The 18,680-nt window shown below is 38.8% G+C and overlaps 1 protein-coding gene across 1 annotated transcript in view; it reads left to right on the forward strand.

Annotated features, from left to right (window-relative positions):
* Positions 1-17,933, forward strand: part of vcanb (versican b) — a 33,496-nt gene extending 15,563 nt beyond the window's left edge. Inside the window, exons 7-15 of the mRNA XM_048181097.1 lie at positions 712-1,434; positions 2,745-4,478; positions 4,671-4,784; positions 4,892-5,005; positions 9,222-9,380; positions 12,726-12,808; positions 14,689-14,833; positions 14,926-15,108; positions 16,914-17,933. Coding sequence (XP_048037054.1) covers positions 712-1,434; positions 2,745-4,478; positions 4,671-4,784; positions 4,892-5,005; positions 9,222-9,380; positions 12,726-12,808; positions 14,689-14,833; positions 14,926-15,108; positions 16,914-17,044 — 3,386 coding nt within the window. The 3' untranslated portion in view covers positions 17,045-17,933. The remainder of the gene's footprint in view (positions 1-711; positions 1,435-2,744; positions 4,479-4,670; positions 4,785-4,891; positions 5,006-9,221; positions 9,381-12,725; positions 12,809-14,688; positions 14,834-14,925; positions 15,109-16,913) is intronic.
* Positions 17,934-18,680: the final 747 nt, after the last annotated feature.

Raw genomic sequence — 18,680 nt, forward strand, 5'->3', positions numbered from 1 at the left:
TTTGGCGCTTAAACTATAAAACATTCCAAGTGCAGTTATTCAAGACTATTTACCTACTGGTCATAGTCAAAATAAGGGGTTTGGCAATATGCAAACTTGCCAAAAACATTCTGGAAAGGAAGCTAGAGTTTCAAAATAAATGTAAACTGTCAAGTTCTACCCTGTCATAGCAAGTCATTTTCCCAAAATAACTCTTTACCAGCCAAAAAATTCTTTCATGCTTAGACGATTCTGCTGTTGTTGGTGTTTTTAGAAATTTTTTAAAATATCTTGACCTTGTTGCCAGTGATTGTGCATACTTGGTCAGTGTTAATAGACTGAGGGCTGTGACTGATTTGCGATAAAACTACAAAAGCATTCTACAGTACTCTCCTTAATAGCACCTCTTAAAGCTGATATAGTTTCTTACATCCCAAATTAATATAGACAAATATACTGTTAAAAAAAAAAAAAAAGTAGGTTAGTAGGTTGACACTGTGGCTCTTTCAACATTGCTTGGGCAATCTGACTTGTCTGCATTTGTCAATAAATGGTGTGAATATGGGCGGACTAGCTAAACAATGGAAGATGGGCAAGTGTTTGGAAACAAGCCATTATTTTTATAATTCAACTTGGTGCCAATAGGGGCATCAAAATTCTACACTTTACCTTTAAAAGTATTTTCAAAATTCTTGGTCAAAATTACATCTTTCCTCTTCTCTCTGTTCTCAGGATGGGATCCCACAACTGTACCCACAGCTGGACCCACAACATCTCAAATAATCTCAGAAAGCCTTCAAATCTCTTCCCTCAAAGCAATGCCTTCTACACCAGCCCATGGCACCACAGAAGAGCCACCATCCATGTTTTCTGCAAGCATGGCTCCACGCGAAAGAGCCACTCCTGAAGCATATCCTTATGCTAAATCCACAGTTGTTGTACCAACTGAAGCCAAGGCAATTTCAGATATGGCAACCCCGACCACATTTAAAGACTATGAAGACAACGAAAACTCCTTGGTGCAAGGGGCACCCCCTGGTGCCGGTACTTACTTTCCTTCTCAGCCATTCTCAGTCCCCACCCCAACTGAAATGCCCCATTATTTGGATTCCTTATTCTCTATCCAGCTACCCCGTCAGCCCACCGCAGGGATCAGACATCCTGTGTTAGATACTCCGCATACTGAATACAGTGGTGCTGAGGGTAGCAGCAACGGTGACACAGATACTCCTGAGAGTATGATTCCTACTTCGCCTGTGTTTGTTACAACCTTCAAAGGAGATCCAGACAAGCCAAAAATTGTGTACAAAGAGAACGAAACCACAGCAAACACGACTACAGAAGGTTTAAGTGAAAAGGTTGTGCACAGCCAACAGATTGATTCCACGAAGGACCTCGGCTTTCCACTAGACATCAATATGCTTTTTGTCAACATTAAGGACCAAAATCAGTCAGGTAGGTCAGATAGAAAGGACTCTTCATAATCGATAATCATATCAAAGCTAATTTTACCAGAGAAAGAATGGTAATACATTGACTTCTTGTTCACATGAACCAATTTTGCTTGTCCTTTCATATTTTGGTGCAGCATTGTTTTTGTGATTGTTGCTTGTCCAAAGCAGCATGTTGTAAATGAGTGACTGGGTTTAGGAAACATTGAGACGCAAAATGAATGTAGATCTTGGCTAAAGAGAGTACACATTTGGCTCTGTCGCAACGCCTACTGCTGTCTCGCAAACAACAGGTCTGGACTCGACCCTTTGATTTTATGCAGTTGCTTTTGTAGTTGGTTTGTGCTAGATCTTTACATCATCCACAAGTATAGCTAAAATAGCGGTGCTGCCTACATGCATAAATAAGGGAAAGGAAAACAGATCTTCCATGCCTTCCCATGACCTTAATTGACTTCCAGTGTTGCTGGAAAGAGTGATGATGTTGATAAACATCTGTAAATGGACTGCTGCCAGTTTTCCTGTCTTGTAGGTCCTGTGGGTCGACATTAATCAGTTGACCCATTTATACCATTTGAGACTGTTAAAGGGTCATCTACTCTAGGAAAACATCAGAGAGAGACAGAGGTGTTGAGTGTGAGAAAGAGTAGCTCTCAAAGCCACAGACAAATGCCTCTTGGGTCAAATGGCAAAGCCCCTTTAAAACATCAGTCAGCAAAGTAATCACTGCAAGCTAATTACTTTCCCTTACCTCGTCCAGTCTACAGATCAGGTTACCATATGTGGCTGCTAGTGTGTCCATCAGAGGAAAGGTATATTTTGTTATGTATGTCATTGAAGCCTTTCAGGATGTAGTAAAATTTCTGGCTATATTTCACACAGTGTAATGTGTAATGTACCAGTAGCTGTAATCACTTTGTTTAATTTTGAACAAGAAAAGGGCCTTGTGATTTTGCAATATAGTGACTTTATGGTCTCATAGGGACATATTTATAATAAGCAATTCACTCTACTCTATTTAAGTAGAGCCATTACTTATGTAGGAACAATAATAAGTAACATCTTGACAGCCAAAGTTATAATTCACTTGAGCATTTTATTTGCCTCAAGTGAGACTCTAGACTTTAAGTGAAATATACATGCAGTGCCAGTTGCCCCACCTACATTTCCTGCCAGTACTGAGACTCGAACCTGCAACTTTCGGGTTATAAGTCAGACTCTCTAACCATTAGGCCACAACAGCCCTTCATTGATTAGCTGTTGACTTAGACTAGCTGTTGACTTTGTGTAATGTCTTTTCTTCTTTGTTTGCAGTTGATTCTGTTCTGAAATTCCTTGGGCAAACCACTAAAACCCTAACATCTAGTGAAAGTGAGTCACCTTTGGGCAGTGGAGACCTTGAAATATATCCCTCAGCTTCTGTTACCATCACCCCAGAGCTGAGTTTCATTAACGGAAAGCACGAGTTGACTCTGAAACCAGACATTGACCAAACTCAGGAGGCTAGAGGAGACCAATTTGACACTGCTATCCCACCAAAAGAAGAAACCATCCCTGATGACGAGATGGTAATACTGACGGAGGAGGCTGAAAGCAGCACATCTTCCCCCGAGACAAATGAATCTGGGTCAACGACAAGAAGCCCAATTGAGCCCCATTTCACAACAAAGAGCTCAGAAAGTATAACCACGACGGAGTTTCCAACATTTGCAACCAAATCTCCAAGCCAGGAGATGACTTCACAAGCCATATCATTTAGCATGCCGAAGTATGAAGAAGGTTCTGGGATGCGGCCAACAGATGATGAAGAGGAACCGACACCATTGGAAGGTTCTGCGGATGACGTGCTTTCAACAACGGCATCTAATGACCCAGATGTGGTGGCTACTGACGAGGCTGAAACAGAAAAGACTGCACAGGCATTTAGGGTGGATTGCTCCACCAAAGGACCATTTGTTACAACTCCAGAATCCAGCACTGTAGAAAGAAAAATGAAACCAGAAACAGAAGATTTTGAGGGCTCCACCTCCACTGAAGATGAAGGCTCGGGACAAGATTTATATTCAACAGAAGAACTAAAACATCCAACTTTATCTCCATCTTTCACTGTTTCATCTCACAGCTCTACAAGTTCCTTAACAAGTACTCATCCCAAAGAGCCAAGGCAACCTGTTAGTTTGGCTTTGCCCAGTACAGAGCCTGCGATTCAGGTGGTCTCAACTCCTCAAGCAGGAGCAATCCCAGAGGAAAGTACTCCTTATATTAAATACTCTGAGAAAGATCAAAACGGAAGTACAACCGAGAGTCCTTTGTTGGTCCCTGAGATTGCAAAAGGTGTAAACACAATCTTCACCACCTCTGAGGACATCAGCTCTGGTGATCAGCCAACTGAAGCATTCTCAAAACAACCTTTCACTGCAACTATTTTTCCATCCCTTCTCATTCAACAATCTGAAGAAATGAGTGCTGGTGCGCATGATGAATCAGCCAAAGTATTTGAAGGTTCTGCAGAAGACACAACACCATTGATTTTTTCTAGTGTCCAGACTCAAACAAAATTCACAACCCAGAGTTCAGAGACCACTATTCTGCCCACTGATGGTCTTAGAGCAGTAATGTCTTCCTCCCAAGAAACTGTTCTAATCCAAAAGACATCTTCAGAAGACACAACCACCCCAGTGCAGTCATCAGAGACTTCAGAGGAGACAACACAAGAAATATCACATTCTACATTTGGATTCTCAACAGAGAAGCCTCTCACTTCATTATCAGTTTCTAGTCGTCCCTCCTCCAGTGTTCCTATAGACTTAAATGTGCAAGAGCCAGTTCAGGTTTCGGATAGAGTCACTACTTCTGCTTCAGAAGACATTCTCACCACCACCAAAGCCACAAGTACTATGGAAGTGAATGCCATAGATTATGAAGATGTGGCAAGTCCCTCAATTGTTGAAGGACAACCACCATCCAGGGAAGAGTTCACCACAAGAAAACCAGAGGTCTGGGCAGAATCCAGCTATACTGTTGTGAGCCTTATGGTGGATTTGCAAGGTACAGTTTCACATAATATGTATTTTTGTAACTTGTAAAGTATCTTGCTTTTCTTACATAGGGGTGAATAGGTAATTTCCAAAGTTACTATCTTGAGGTTTACAAATAATTGATTTAGTTTAATTGCTTCATATTTCATTTGTCCATAGTGGATTTGTCCATCCATTAATAGTCGTTACTTTATTATTTCAGATCTCACACTTTGCTCCATCAGTGTGTGTGAAAATGGTGGAACATGCTATTCTAATGGAAAAGGAAACATTTGTTTCTGCATGCCTGGATTTAGTGGGGAACATTGTGAAAATGGTTTGAAGCCTTTAATACTATTACATTTTCAGTTTATTTACTTTTGATGAACTTTTTGAGAGTTTCTGTAAGAAAAGTAATATATTTTCTTATCCTAATTCTTGCAGAAATTGACGAATGTCAGTCAAACCCTTGCCGCAATGGAGCTACATGCATTGACGGGTTAAACTCTTTCAGTTGTGTCTGTCTTCCCAGCTATTCAGGAGCCCTCTGTGAGCAAGGTATGAAAACATGATACTATACAATTGTTTTACTTAGACTAATATATTAAATTCTTAAAGGAATATTTGTGTTTTTTGCAACTAAATGCTATCAAGTTGCTAAGCGATTCTATCACATCACTCAATGCCTAATGTATAAATGTCATGGTTTATTCTTGAAACATTAAGGTGATTGCATATTTATTTGCCTGATTGCCTGCTAGGCTTCCAATAAGTGGAATATTTTTGTAACTTGTTTTATATTTGTAGGAGCCGGTGAATGGAATATGTTATGATTTAAGGGGCTATTTTCTAAATTGTGAATAGTGTCTGTTTATTAATTCCAGTGAAGCAAATTGTATATAGTGGTCAGTCCAAACTGTTAGCAATGAGCAAACCAAACCACACAGTTCATCACCTCTGGCAGGCCGGATCCTCCAGAGGGTCTGCGGTATGGTGTCCAGAGGGATGAAAGCAGATTTATGCCAACAAGAGGGTTCAGAGAAAAGGTCAGACAGTCAGTGACAGCACTGCCTCTTCCTTTACACCAACCAGACTTCTCACAAATGAGCAATTCGCTAAGCCAATTACCTTACTTGGCATGGTCCCAGGCACATAGAGTGGCTACGTAAATGATGCGTGCATTTTCCTTTGGTTGCCTCGTCATACTTGTCTACCACAAAAGCATGACTTGTGTAGGTCCCAGGCTTAGGTTGTGACTTTTAGAAGGCTTCGGAAAGTAATTAAAGCCAGCATGAAATGACGTTTGCAACACACTGAACTTCATAATGTGGCATATTTCAGCGTAAAACAAAATATTCAGCAGAAAAAATAATATAGGACAGGAATTTTTGTTTCCACAGAGACTTAATTGGTTTGAGATTGACATTTCAGGCTTTGATTAGCAGTGTTTTCTATGACAATAGCAATAGACTAACTTGGATCTACACTGAAGCCATAAAGACCAGAACATCTTAAAGGGATAGTTCACCCAAAAATGAAAATTTTGTCATAATTACTCACCCTCTTGTCATTCCAAACCCGTAAGACTTTCGTTAATCTGGGAAACAAAAATGAAGGTCTTTTTGATGAAATCTGAGAGCTTTCTGTCCCTCCATAGACAGCTACGCAACTACCACTTTGACGCTTCAAAAAGTTCATAAAGTGATTGTAAAACTAATCCATATGATTTGAGTGGTTATATGATGAACAGATTGAATTTAGACTTTTATTCACATATAAACCTTGATCAGAAAATATAAACAGAAGCTCAACCAAACCTGCTTGATGCGTGAGAAAAAGCCTCTTGAGGAAGCTCAAACGTGCTGGGTAACATACAAGAATTGGCTCTCGCACGTCAAGCAAACATGCTTGAGCTTCCATTTACCACAACTGATGTGTGAGCTGATGAATGTTTATATGTGAATATATGCCTAAATTCAATCTGTTTATCATATGGATTAGTTTTACAATCTTTGTGAACTTTTTGACACATCAAAGAGTCAATTGCATAGCTGTCAATGGAGGGACAGAAAGCTCTCAGATTTCATCAAAAAGATCTTCATTTGTGTTTCCCATATTAACAAAAGTCTTACGGGTTTGGAACCACATGAAGGTGAGTAATTAATGACAGAATTTTCATTTTTGGGTGAACTATCCCTTTAAGGCCAATTCACACAGCACTGACAGACGTTGACCATCTGCAACAGACAAGTTCATAAGGTTTTGTTGGACCAGTGTCTTTCCCCTGTCGGCTTCTGTTGGCATTGGTCAGTGCTTGTTTTCGCAGATTGTTGAAACTGTGTTTGTCAGTTCATGGAATAAGAAGTGACATACTGTAATCTGGTGATTGTCCGCGTTCTTTGGTGTCTGTCTGTTAAGTGTAAATAACATTTGACTGTATGTAGAAATTAACTATAATCTTGTTTAAAATGTGCTTTAAAAGCATTCTTCATTGCTTATTCTTATTTTGTTTTAGCTATTGATTTAACTAATGTTAGTATGTATAATAGAACCTTATTGTACGTGACAGAAGGTCTTCATGTTGTCTTAATACAATCACATGAAGCTTGAAGAGGGAACAAAGCATTTTATCTGTAGGTGCCAAATCCGCTGTCATGCTGATAATTTAGTCTGGCCATTGGCTTGGCATTGTTCTGATTAGGGGTTAGGCTTTGATATGCTTGAAATGAAGATAAAATGTATTTTGTACTTGTATCACATTTACATACAGAAAGTGTCTTACTGGCATGCAGTGAGAGCCTTGTTTCACAGTTAGTTCCCATCACCCATCAAAATGTTAAGTGAAGCACTTCAAAAATGGGAACATCCCTTTTGGATTGTCTGTTGTGGTTTTCGCTAAGACAAACAACTCATAGAAAAAAAGAAAATAGTGAATCTCTTTTTCACATGGCTGTGGACAGTGCGTAATGTTTGAGGATGATGAAGTCAAGCCATTCTCCTCTGATGACATGGCCCTTCTTTGCTGTTCCCTCACTTAAAGGTGAGACCCCTAAGGATTCTGGGAAGGCCATTGCTATTGGCATATGGGCCTGTACTGCAAAAGCAGCTGGAATCAATTAATGAATCGTTGTTTGTCCAAGAGGCTCATGGAGACCCCTTTTGAGTCACGTTGGGGACAAGCCACAGTATAGAAACTCCAAAAACACCTGCCTAAGTCTGGTGTAGGGCTTTCCCTTAGCTTTACACTATGAAAATAATCAGGTGACTTATGAATGAGAGCATGTCTTAGCTTTGAAGAGAGCTATTAACCTTCTCAGGACTTGACATTTACGCTCACTTGCACAGGCTTGGCTGTCGTGTTGGGCGTTGGTCCCCCAATGGATTGGTTCCAGCTTCATACAAAATATTGCTGATATTAGTCAGCAGAGCTAATCTTCTCCATGCATAAACATCACCTCTGAGGACATCTGTTTTCTCAGGCTTTTTAGCCAAAGATCAGGGGTGATTGTAAAAAGCCGAACTCTTGCGTTCCATGCAATGTAAAAAAAGATGCTTTTTTGACATTCTATTCAGTTTTGTTTAATCAGTGAAGTGGAATTTGGACCTTTGTTGAGAGCTGAAAACAATTAATTTATAGCTGCTGCATTAAACTTTGAGATATTGCGATGAATGCAATATTTTAGCCAAAATTTGAAATGGCATGAGACAGAACTTTGGAAGACAAGAGTCTTTGTCATGAACAAGATGCCAAGCCAAAGAAAAAGTACAAAAACTTTTTTCTGACAAAGAGCCAAAGTTGCATGCAACGGCCAGTTGCTAGTTACTGACTAGCGGTTACAGTATTTTTCCTGATTTGATCCATTGTCTGTATTAGTTCTCTGAAATAAGTAGGCAATTTAAAATCCACCAAAGCTGTGGCTATTTTGTTAATATTTCCTCTGACCATAATTTGATTACTACTAAATTGTGCTATTCATGATGAAACATCAAATTTGGTCAATTTGGCTAAATTATTTTGTTGTGATTCATAATTACTTTTAAAAAATATGCAACTTAAGACAACGGAAACTGGAGGGACAGTATACATTCTCAAGTAAATTGGAGATTTGGATATTATTGTAGCAATTATAATAGATTTTCTAATATACAGTACATGCACTCTGCTATGACAGCAGTTTTGCTAATCTACTGGCCATTCAGGGCAAAGGATGAAGCGAGCTTGTAATGGTGTATAATCAGTTAAAGAAAACAGCACTATGGGCCGTGCGTCTGAGATGATTTACTTGGCCTCATTTACTAGTGTTTTCTTTCCAGCCTCATTAGATGTCATTGTTTGCATTTAGCTTTCACACTGAGCTCTGCGGTCATTAGGGGGTTTCAGTCCAAGTAAAATGTTGATGATCTTCATTGTATGGCATAGAATAAAAAGTGCTTTGCACTAGGTTAACCCAGTTAATGGCAGAACTCAAAACAGATGCAGTTCTGTGTGTCCATTCTGCACCATAACCATATGATCTGAAAGACAGGCTTGTTCATGGCTAATGCAAAAGAAAATGGCTGTCATGAGATGTCTTTTCTGTGATAAACTATGGGCACTATATAATGTTTGTTGTTGCTGCTTAATGAATTACAAAAGCATCTGCAATTTGAATAGGGGTGCACCGATATGGGTGAGATTATGGAAGCTATCCGATATGTATTACCTGTTTTACAAATTTTTAGGATTCTTTTCCTTAGCTTCTTATGATTCAATGTCTGTCGTTCACACTTTCAGATACAGAGGTTTGTGACTTTGGCTGGCACAAGTTTCAGAGCCACTGCTATAAGTACTTCACATACCGACGGACATGGGAAGCAGCGGAAAGAGAGTGTCGTCTGCAGGGTGGTCACCTCACCAGCGTCCTGTCCCACGAGGAGCAGCTCTTTGTAAATCGTAAGTTCTTCTTCATGAACTGTGTCCTATTGAATTTATGAATGTATTTGCCAAAGCAGACATCAGTAATATTATTGCTCATGTAACCACTCCAGTCCTACTCGCCCCGCTCCGAGCGGGACTCGAGTCGATGTCTCTGGCATGGGAGGTGGGTGCGCTAACAAGGACGCTAAAGACCGCAGTCTCTAGGGTCAGACGCTAGTGCGCCTCTTGATGCCAGGGGAGTGAAGTTTACTTGCACAGCTCTCACTAGCTGGCCTCCGCTACACTCACCCCCCCAAAACCTTACTCCCATGCAGGTCACGATACCAAATGTAACCAGTTCTACTCACCTCGCTCCGAGTGGGACTCGAACTGGCTTCTCAGGCATGGGAGGTGGATGCGTTAACAAGGACACTATAGACCGCATTCTATAGAGTCAGTTGCTAGTGTGCCTCTTAAGATCAGGGAGTGAGGTTTACACACATAACTCTCACTAGTTGACCCCCGCTACACTCACCTCCCTAAACCTCACTCCCATCCGGGTCACGGCACCAAATGTAACCAGTTCTACTCACCTCGCTCCGAGTGGGACTCAAACTGGCTTCTCCAGCATGGGAGCTGGACGTGTTAACAAGGATGCTAAAGACCGCATTCTATAGAGTCAGTTGCTAGTGTGCCTCTTAAGATCAGGGGAGTGAGGTTTACTCACACAACTCTCACTAGTTGGCCTCCGCTACACTCACCCCCCTAAACCCTACTCCCATCCGGGTCACGGCACCAAATGTAACCAGTTCTACTCACCTCGCTCCGAGTGGGACTCGAACTGGCTTCTCAGGCATGGGAGGCGGACACGTTAACAAGGACACTAAAGACCGCATTCTATAGAGTCAGTTGCTAGAGTGCCTCTTAAGATCAGGGGAGTGAGGTTTACTCACACAACTCTCACTAGTTGGCCTCCGCTACACTCACCCCCCTAAACCCTACTCCCATCCGGGTCACGGCACCAAATGTAACCAGTTCTACTCACCTCGCTCCGAGTGGGACTCGAACTGGCTTCTCAGGCATGGGAGACGGACACGTTAACAAGGACACTAAAGACCGCATTCTATAGAGTCAGTTGCTAGAGTGCCTCTTAAGATCAGGGGAGTGAGGTTTACTCACACAACTCTCACTAGTTGGCCTCCGCTACACTCACCCCCCTAAACCTTACTCCCATCCGGGTCACGGCACCAAATGTAACCAGTTCTACTCTCCTCGCTCCGAGTGGGACTCGAACTGGCTTCTTAGGCATGGGAGGCGGACGCGTTAACAAGGACACTAAAGACCGCATTCTATAGAGTCAGTTGCTAGTGTGCCTCTTAAGATCAGGGGAGTGAGGTTTACTCACACAACTCTCACTAGTTGGCCTCCGCTACACTCACCCCCCTAAACCTTACTCCCATCCGGGTCACGGCACCAAATGTAACCAGTTCTACTCTCCTCGCTCCGAGTGGGACTCGAACTGGCTTCTCCAGCATAGGAGGCGGACGCGTTAACAAGGACGGTAAAGACCGCATTCCATAGAGTCAGTTGCTAGTGTGCCTCTTAAGATCAGGGGAGTGAGGTTTACTCACACAACTCTCACTAGTTGGCCTCCGCTACACTCACCCTAAACCTCACTCCCATCCGGGTCACGGCACCAATGTAACCCCTCCGGTCCTACTCTGTCCCTGCACTGAGCGGGACTGGAACCGGCGTCTCCGGCATGGGAGGCGGGCGCGTTAACAAGGACGCTAAAGACAAGGAAGCTCACTCCCCTCACTAGGCTCAGTCGCTGGTTTACCTTGTCTCCACTACACCCACACTTGATAGTTAGGGCTTGAACAAACCCTTTACTCTTTTACTTCCTATCTCTTTTAGTATTCTATATAGCGAGCTTCAGTGATGATGTATTTTTGTATGCCAACCCAAAAGTTAGCATCACCCTGGTTCCCTCGACAAAAACCCAAAAGATTTTTCTATTGGCTTTTGGATTACTTCAGAAAATAGTCTCTGTGACCAACAACAGTTTAGGAGTCTTACACGTTTATTTCATCATGATAACAAATGAACACAACTTTTATGAATTTTGAAGCATAAAAACAATCGGCAGAAGTCAAAAGCTAAACGTAGGCTATAAATTAACTACACCTTGGTCACATGACTTCAACGTCACCACCATTAAGCTTCCGATAACTCTTTCAGTCTTTATTTAAAAGCTTTTTCCCTGAAAGTTTGAGTTAGAATAGTTTGTAAGAGTGTAATTATAAATGCAATGAGGTTGTGAAAGCGACTAGTGAGATGAGTTTGCCTGTTTGGCTGATGACCTTTAATGTCCCTGACAGCCTCTGTAGTCCCATTTAGCCACTTGTTAGCATTAGCAACCACCTTTTTCATGACAAGTAAAAGCTTTAAAAAAATCCCAAGGACCCCGGGACGGTGGAACAGGAAGTGCTAAAATGCTAACGTGTTTCCGAGTTTTGGCCTACTAAAATACATCATCTACATCACTGTATAGGAAAGCTCTAAAAACCACAAGAACATTTTAGCAACTTTATAGCAATGGTTTTGGCAAACACCCACAGCAGCCTAACATTGTGGTGGCAAGTTCTGACAGACACATTTTCATCAAATGTAGAAAAATCTAGGTTCGTTTTAAATGGGACAACAACAACAAAAAAAGATATTCAGGACCAAATGAATTCTAGCAATGTTTAAACAAAGCATATGTCATATTAAAAGTGCTTGACCATGCTGTTGACTCTAAACTAAACAAACTTCATCTTGGTTGCTCGGGGCACAGAAACGATTTGTTCTACATTTGTTTGTCATTTGATGTGTGGTTTGGTTTAACTGATTTCCTGCTATTTTCACATCAGCCAGGTAGTCTATAAAGATGTCAAAGAAGTTTGCAAAGGTCCTCATACAAAAAGATTAATGGATTTTTTCCATTTCTCAGGGCTTCTATGTAGACTTCTCTAAAATTACACATCCAGGTGCTTAAAGATGCTTTTTTTCATATTAAAATATGTTCTCTTTTTCCAGTTTAATACGCAGAGACAGCTATAAGTGGATTGATTATCCCAAAAAGTATAAGCATGTGGTGCTATCAAAACATTACTCTGTTTGTTTGAGTTTCCCAACCAGCCTGACACAGCAGTTTGAGTATGAAGCGGGAACTATCCATTTTTCCCACCAATAGCAGCAGAATGAAATAGATAACCAATAGCATAAAATAGACATACAACTTGTGCACTATATCTTAAGTCTTCTAAAGTTTTATGATAGTTTGTATGTACTACTTTGGCAGAGATATAGATTGAAATCTGTGTAACTGTCTTGTAGGTTTGGGCCATGACTATCAGTGGATCGGGCTGAATGATAAAATGTTTGACAATGATTTCCGCTGGACTGATGGACACCCTATGGTAAGATGGGATTCATTATTTTGATCCTAATAATGTTTATTAGATGCACGTCTGTTTTCCAGGTGACCAACATTGCAGAGATATGAGTCTTTCTTGTTTTGTTTTTGTTTGTCCTTTTTTTTTTGACAATGATTAAATGAGGTTGTTTGATCCTAAAATTGCTGAGAACCCATAGTGCACAGACTTTAAAAACTCAGTATAAAAATGTGCCACCCAAGTGCAACTGTTACTCAACGATAAACCATGAGATCATGCTAATGCTAATAGGAAGGTTCTCGATTTAGCATTTCTAGCATTCTGTGTGGTATAAACAGAAGCACACAGGGCACTTTAAAAAAGCAGTTCTCAATGTTAATTAATTAATTTACAATGCCATATTAATCAGAATGCAAAACTGCACATTTTGCAAAAGTTTAATGTTGCATGTTAAATTCAGCAAGTGAAGTCCAATTATCATCTTCGAAATATGGGTATTTTACATTTTAAGAATGTTTTGACTTTTAACAATTCATTAAATTAATGACTAATGTTCTATGTTATCTGGATATTCCATGCATACCGAATATTTGCATGCTGTCTACAGTATACATCTTGTTTTGCAACACAGAAGTAAGCTATTTCCTTTGAATGTGTGAAACTTCCTATTCATTAATGGCAATATGTAAATAACTAGAAGAATATCAAAGTTCAGTAAACGGTAAAACTATGTTTATGATAATAATCATAAATAATATAACAGATGTTTTCAATATCAAGCAGCATAAAATAACTGAAAGATGACACAGAAAGTCTTGCACAGTCAAGTTACAACTTGCCCCGCTCTTACATTAAAAAAATAAGGTGGACACATACTACATACTGCAAAAATAGTAGTATGCTATTGTGACTGAAAGTCAATACAACATAAAAGCCATATCGTGTGTGTGTGTGTGTGTGTGTGTGTGTGTGTGTGTGCTTGCGCATTTTTGTGATTTATGAGGACAAATTTGTATAATGACATGGGTATTACATTGGTATTATGACGTAAACATGAAATATGAAAGCATTTCATGAGTTCTCATATTTAAAATAGCTTTAAAAACATACTAAACAATGTCTTATTAAAAATGTAAAAATGCAGAATGTTTTCTGAGATGGGTAGGTTTAGGGGTAGGGGTATTGTACGGGGATAGAATGTACAGTTTGTACAGTATAAAAACCATTACGCCTATGGAATGTCCTCACTTTGATAGCAAAACAAACCTCTGTGTGTGTGTGTGCGTGTGGTCCTGTTGTCCCCACAAAGATGGCGATATTCGAAATCCTTGTCCTTGTGGGGACATTTTTTGGTCCCCATGAGGAAAACAGCTTATAAATCACACTAAGTGATGTTGTTTGAAATGTAAAACTGCAGAAAGTTTTCTGTGATTTGTAGGTTTAGAGTTAGGGGATAGAATATACAGTTTGTACAGTATAAAAATCATTATGTCTATAGAAAGTCCCCATAAAACATGAAAACGTGTTTGTGTGTATGTATTTATATGCATATATTAAAATTATATATATTACACAAATATTGATTTTACTCAGAATATACAGTATAAATCTTTGTAATGACCGTTTTTATTTATTTGATGTTTTGTCTGCCTTTCTACGTATGAAATGGGGCTTGTGTGTTTGTGTTCAACCCATGCAAATTAAGTGCAGCAGTACATTTTGTTTGAATAACGTAGCATCCCCTTTCCCGCTTTTATCAAGGAAAGTCCCATGTAACCCTTCCAAATGTGGATGAAATACAGTCTATTTTGATTCTTACATGTGATCTTTGCACCCTCGTGTGGGCACATGCAGTGGTGCATGAATAGAATAACACTCTCTACTTGTGTTCTTGTGCACTATAGCAATTTGAGAACTGGAGAGAGGGTCAGCCGGACAGCTTCTTCTCCACGGGCGAGGACTGCGTGGTGATGATCTGGCATGAGAGCGGCCAGTGGAATGATGTGCCGTGCAATTACCACCTGACCTTCACCTGCAAGAAGGGCACAGGTGAGACTTCCTCTTCCCCCTCATATACTGTAGTCTGCAGTGTTGCTTACTGTGAGTTAATTGTCTTTGACCTTCCTTTTCCTCTGTCCCAGTGTCCTGCGGTCAGCCCCCTGTCATAAAAGACGCCAATATCTATGGCAGCATGAAGCCACGCTATGAGATCAACTCTCTGGTCAGGTACCACTGCAAGGACGGCTTCATCCAAAGACACGTTCCTACTATCAGATGCCGAGAAGATGGCCACTGGGACAAGCCCAAAATCACATGCTTGAATCGTAAGTCGCTGTCTCTGTTTAAACAGACGCTAAGTGAAATCCAGACTTAAAGATGCAATAGGTAAAATTTTCTAGAGGTCGCTAGAGGACTATTCAAAACAAAGGCATAGCTTGATGACGCAAAGTTTGAGTGCAGAATCTTGGGACGTGGTCGCTCAGCGGGTGCTGTCAGACACTTGTTACACACTGCAGTAACATAGACTGATTTTAGAATATCATATTAAATGCTGGATGGCTTGTGTTGATAAATGACATGCAATTCATTTTAAAACGTATTGTATGATGAAGAAAATGCTGTATTACTATTACTAAAAATAAAGCTGATTATGCTATGTTAGCTACTTGACAAAATAGTGTTTTTCTCTGAGGCATGGTAAAGCATGGTACTCGCAAAAAATCAAGAAAATTAGATTTAAGCAATAAGATTAAACGTGTGGAGCTACATAACAATAATTAATTTTTCTGTCTATAAATATATCCAAACAGTTGTTCCCTTGTCTATTAAAACATGTAAATATTAAAGCGTCTTTGGTGTTTCCATGGTTTCTACAAAATAAAACCGGAAACCGAGGGTAACGCGGGTATGACGCATTTGACAGGCGACTCCTCACATGTCCCAGAGCCTTGGTTAAAACTGCAATTTTCTCACGATTTACAAATAGTTGGAAACATTTGGGATATTTAAGTACTATATTATTATTATTTTAAGTACTATAATATTGCACCTTTAAAATTAAAGTGTTGTTTTAGTATTACTTATATATTATTAAAGTATTTATTAATATTTTCATTTTTTTATTTCTATATTTTCAATTTTCGTTTTAATTTAAGTTGAAGTTTTAATCATTTTGTTATGTCCTTTTGTCATTTTTTATATATATATATATATATATATATATATATATATATATATATAGTTTTTTTTATTTTAAATCTATTTAGCTTTATCTGTATTTTTATTTTAAAGTACTAGTAAACTTAAACTTAATTTTTAAGTTTACTAGTATTGATAGATAGATAGATAGATAGATAGATAGATAGATAGATAGATAGATAGATAGATAGATAGATACTATCCAGCACTCTATCTATCTATCTGTCTGATTGCATGTAATCTGGATTATGTAATCAGATTCCAAAAATAAAGTACTTGTAATATTTAGATTATATTATGTTTTAAAATACTCATAATCAGACTAAATTTACTTTTTATTGATTACATGAATTATGAATTATGTTCTTCTCAAATTATTCATAATTCATTGGTCATTCATTCAGCTGAAAAGTAATCCAAAAGTAGTCAGATCATATTACATTAAATGTGTAATGTATTACGTTACTAACTACAATTTTTGTCATGTAATTTGGAATCAATAACAGACTACAATTTATAAGTAATCTACCCAGCACTGTTTTTTTTTATGTTAAAAAGTTTTTAAGTTTATGTTTTTCGTCTAATTCTTTTACTTTATTTCAGTTAATGGAAACCATTTTTAATGATTTTTTATTATTGAAAATTACTTTAATCTGTCCAGATTTTAAAATGTCAAAAAGTGCATTCCAGGTCTTCTGAAGTCATACAAAAGCATTTTTTGTGAGGTGGGGAAAAAAAAGAGATTTAAGTCAAAATTATTAAAAAACAAAAAAATTCAGTTCAAATGAATGTCTCACTCATTTTCCTTTGAGTTCCATGTAAGAAAGAGTCATATGTGTTTGGAAATAAAGGCGAGTAAATAATGACAGAATTTTCTTTTTTGGGTAAACTACCCTTTTAAGTTAACATATCTTTTCCTTTTAATCTGCAGCATCTACCTACCAGAAGACGTATGCACACAAATATCAAAACAATAACTATTACAACAACAGTAAGAGACGCTACAGTGAGTCGCAGTACCGTCATCGCTGGTCAAAAACAACTGATGACCCCATACACTGATCTCCATCCTGACCTACAGATGCTTCACATCCACAGAGAAGGTCTTCAGTCTAAAGGGGCGAAACCAAACTATGTGCCTGATGAATGTTTTAGAGCCGAAGTGAATTACCCTGAGGGACTGCAAAAAAACACCATCATCCACCCACTGAGAGTGTACTTTATCTTTGACTATGCATATTGTAATAATGTCTTAATGTTTTGACATGGGGAGGGGGTCTCTGGTTGAAATGTATATAGTAGAGATAATGAACAAGTAAAAACAGCTGTGAATGGTGACTGTTTTTTTTTTGTTTTTTTTTCCAATCCGTAACTTTTGCTTACAAAGAACTGGATTTCCTGTTCTCTCTGGCTAAATAAAAGAGCACTATGGTACGAGCAGAGCATAAACAGAACAATTACAGTACGAAGAGTAAAAGAACAATAGGCATTATATTGTTTAACATTGTGGTGAGGGGGGGTTCAAAAGGGATGTCACGAGGCTGGAGGACAATGCTGAAAGGACTGCAACTCATGACTGGAAAGCAAATCTTCATCAACATCTTCCGCGGCAGCATCCTTTCTAGTTGTGAGGATTACTCTGATAACACCAAACTATTGTACACTCTCATAATCATATTCTCATATGGCATCAAAATATATATTTTAGGCAGTTTTTTTTTTTTTTTTATATGTGGGTTTGTAATATAACCATTTTTACTTTTTTAAATGAATGTCATGGTAAAATTTGAAAATATGAATACTGTATGTGTGGTTGAATGAACTAGCATTTTTGTCAAACATTATTACAAATGTTACATGAAGCCATAGAAGTTTAATTTATTGCTGAAGATACATATAACAATGAATGAACTGTGAGATTTTGAATAAAGCGCTATTAGTATATTATGAACACGTTTGAACCGTGTGTTTGATTGCATTTCAGAAAAAATTAATTCTGATAGAAAGTTGTTGTAGTGGCTGATGTTGACCAAAGGAGGGCGATGTAACGGTAAAGGAGATTTTCCCGCGCCATCATGAAGTTGGTGTGTGACAGGAATGAACAGACAGCTGCTCCGTTTTGACATTTTTCTACTGGACGCTTTAACCAACTTGATAACGTTGACACGGTAAGGACGTGGTTGTTAGCACTGAACAATGTTCGATGCTCTTTATCATATAAAAAAAGTCAAGCTTAGTGTGTTTTTTTGTCTGAGAGACTTTGGCAAGCAAATGTGTTTAGACCAGAAGAAGCTAAGATGGTTTCAGTTTAATTGACACTTGCTCTGAAATAACTATATTTAGTTAAAGACCCATAAAAAATATAGTTTTGTGGCATTAGTCTATGTCTGTTAGCCTTTAGGCTGTCTTACTGTAGCCTATGTGCTATTGTCGGCAATGTTTGTGACACCATTGTCAAATTTTGCTGGTTCAAATAATGTTTAAAATATAACACTTTTGAGAGACCAACCTCCTCCCTGCAATATGTTCTTGAACTTTTAATTCTTAAAGGATTCATTTTTTAAAATGAAAATTAGCCCAAGCATTTCTCACCCTCAAGCCATCCTAGGTGTATATGACTTTCTTATTTCTTATTAACATAATCACAGAAATATTAATAAATATCCTGACTTTTCTGAGCTCTATAATGGCAGTGATA

The sequence above is a fragment of the Megalobrama amblycephala genome, linkage group LG2, assembly GCF_018812025.1.
Source record: "Megalobrama amblycephala isolate DHTTF-2021 linkage group LG2, ASM1881202v1, whole genome shotgun sequence".
Lineage (NCBI taxonomy): Eukaryota > Metazoa > Chordata > Actinopteri > Cypriniformes > Xenocyprididae > Megalobrama > Megalobrama amblycephala.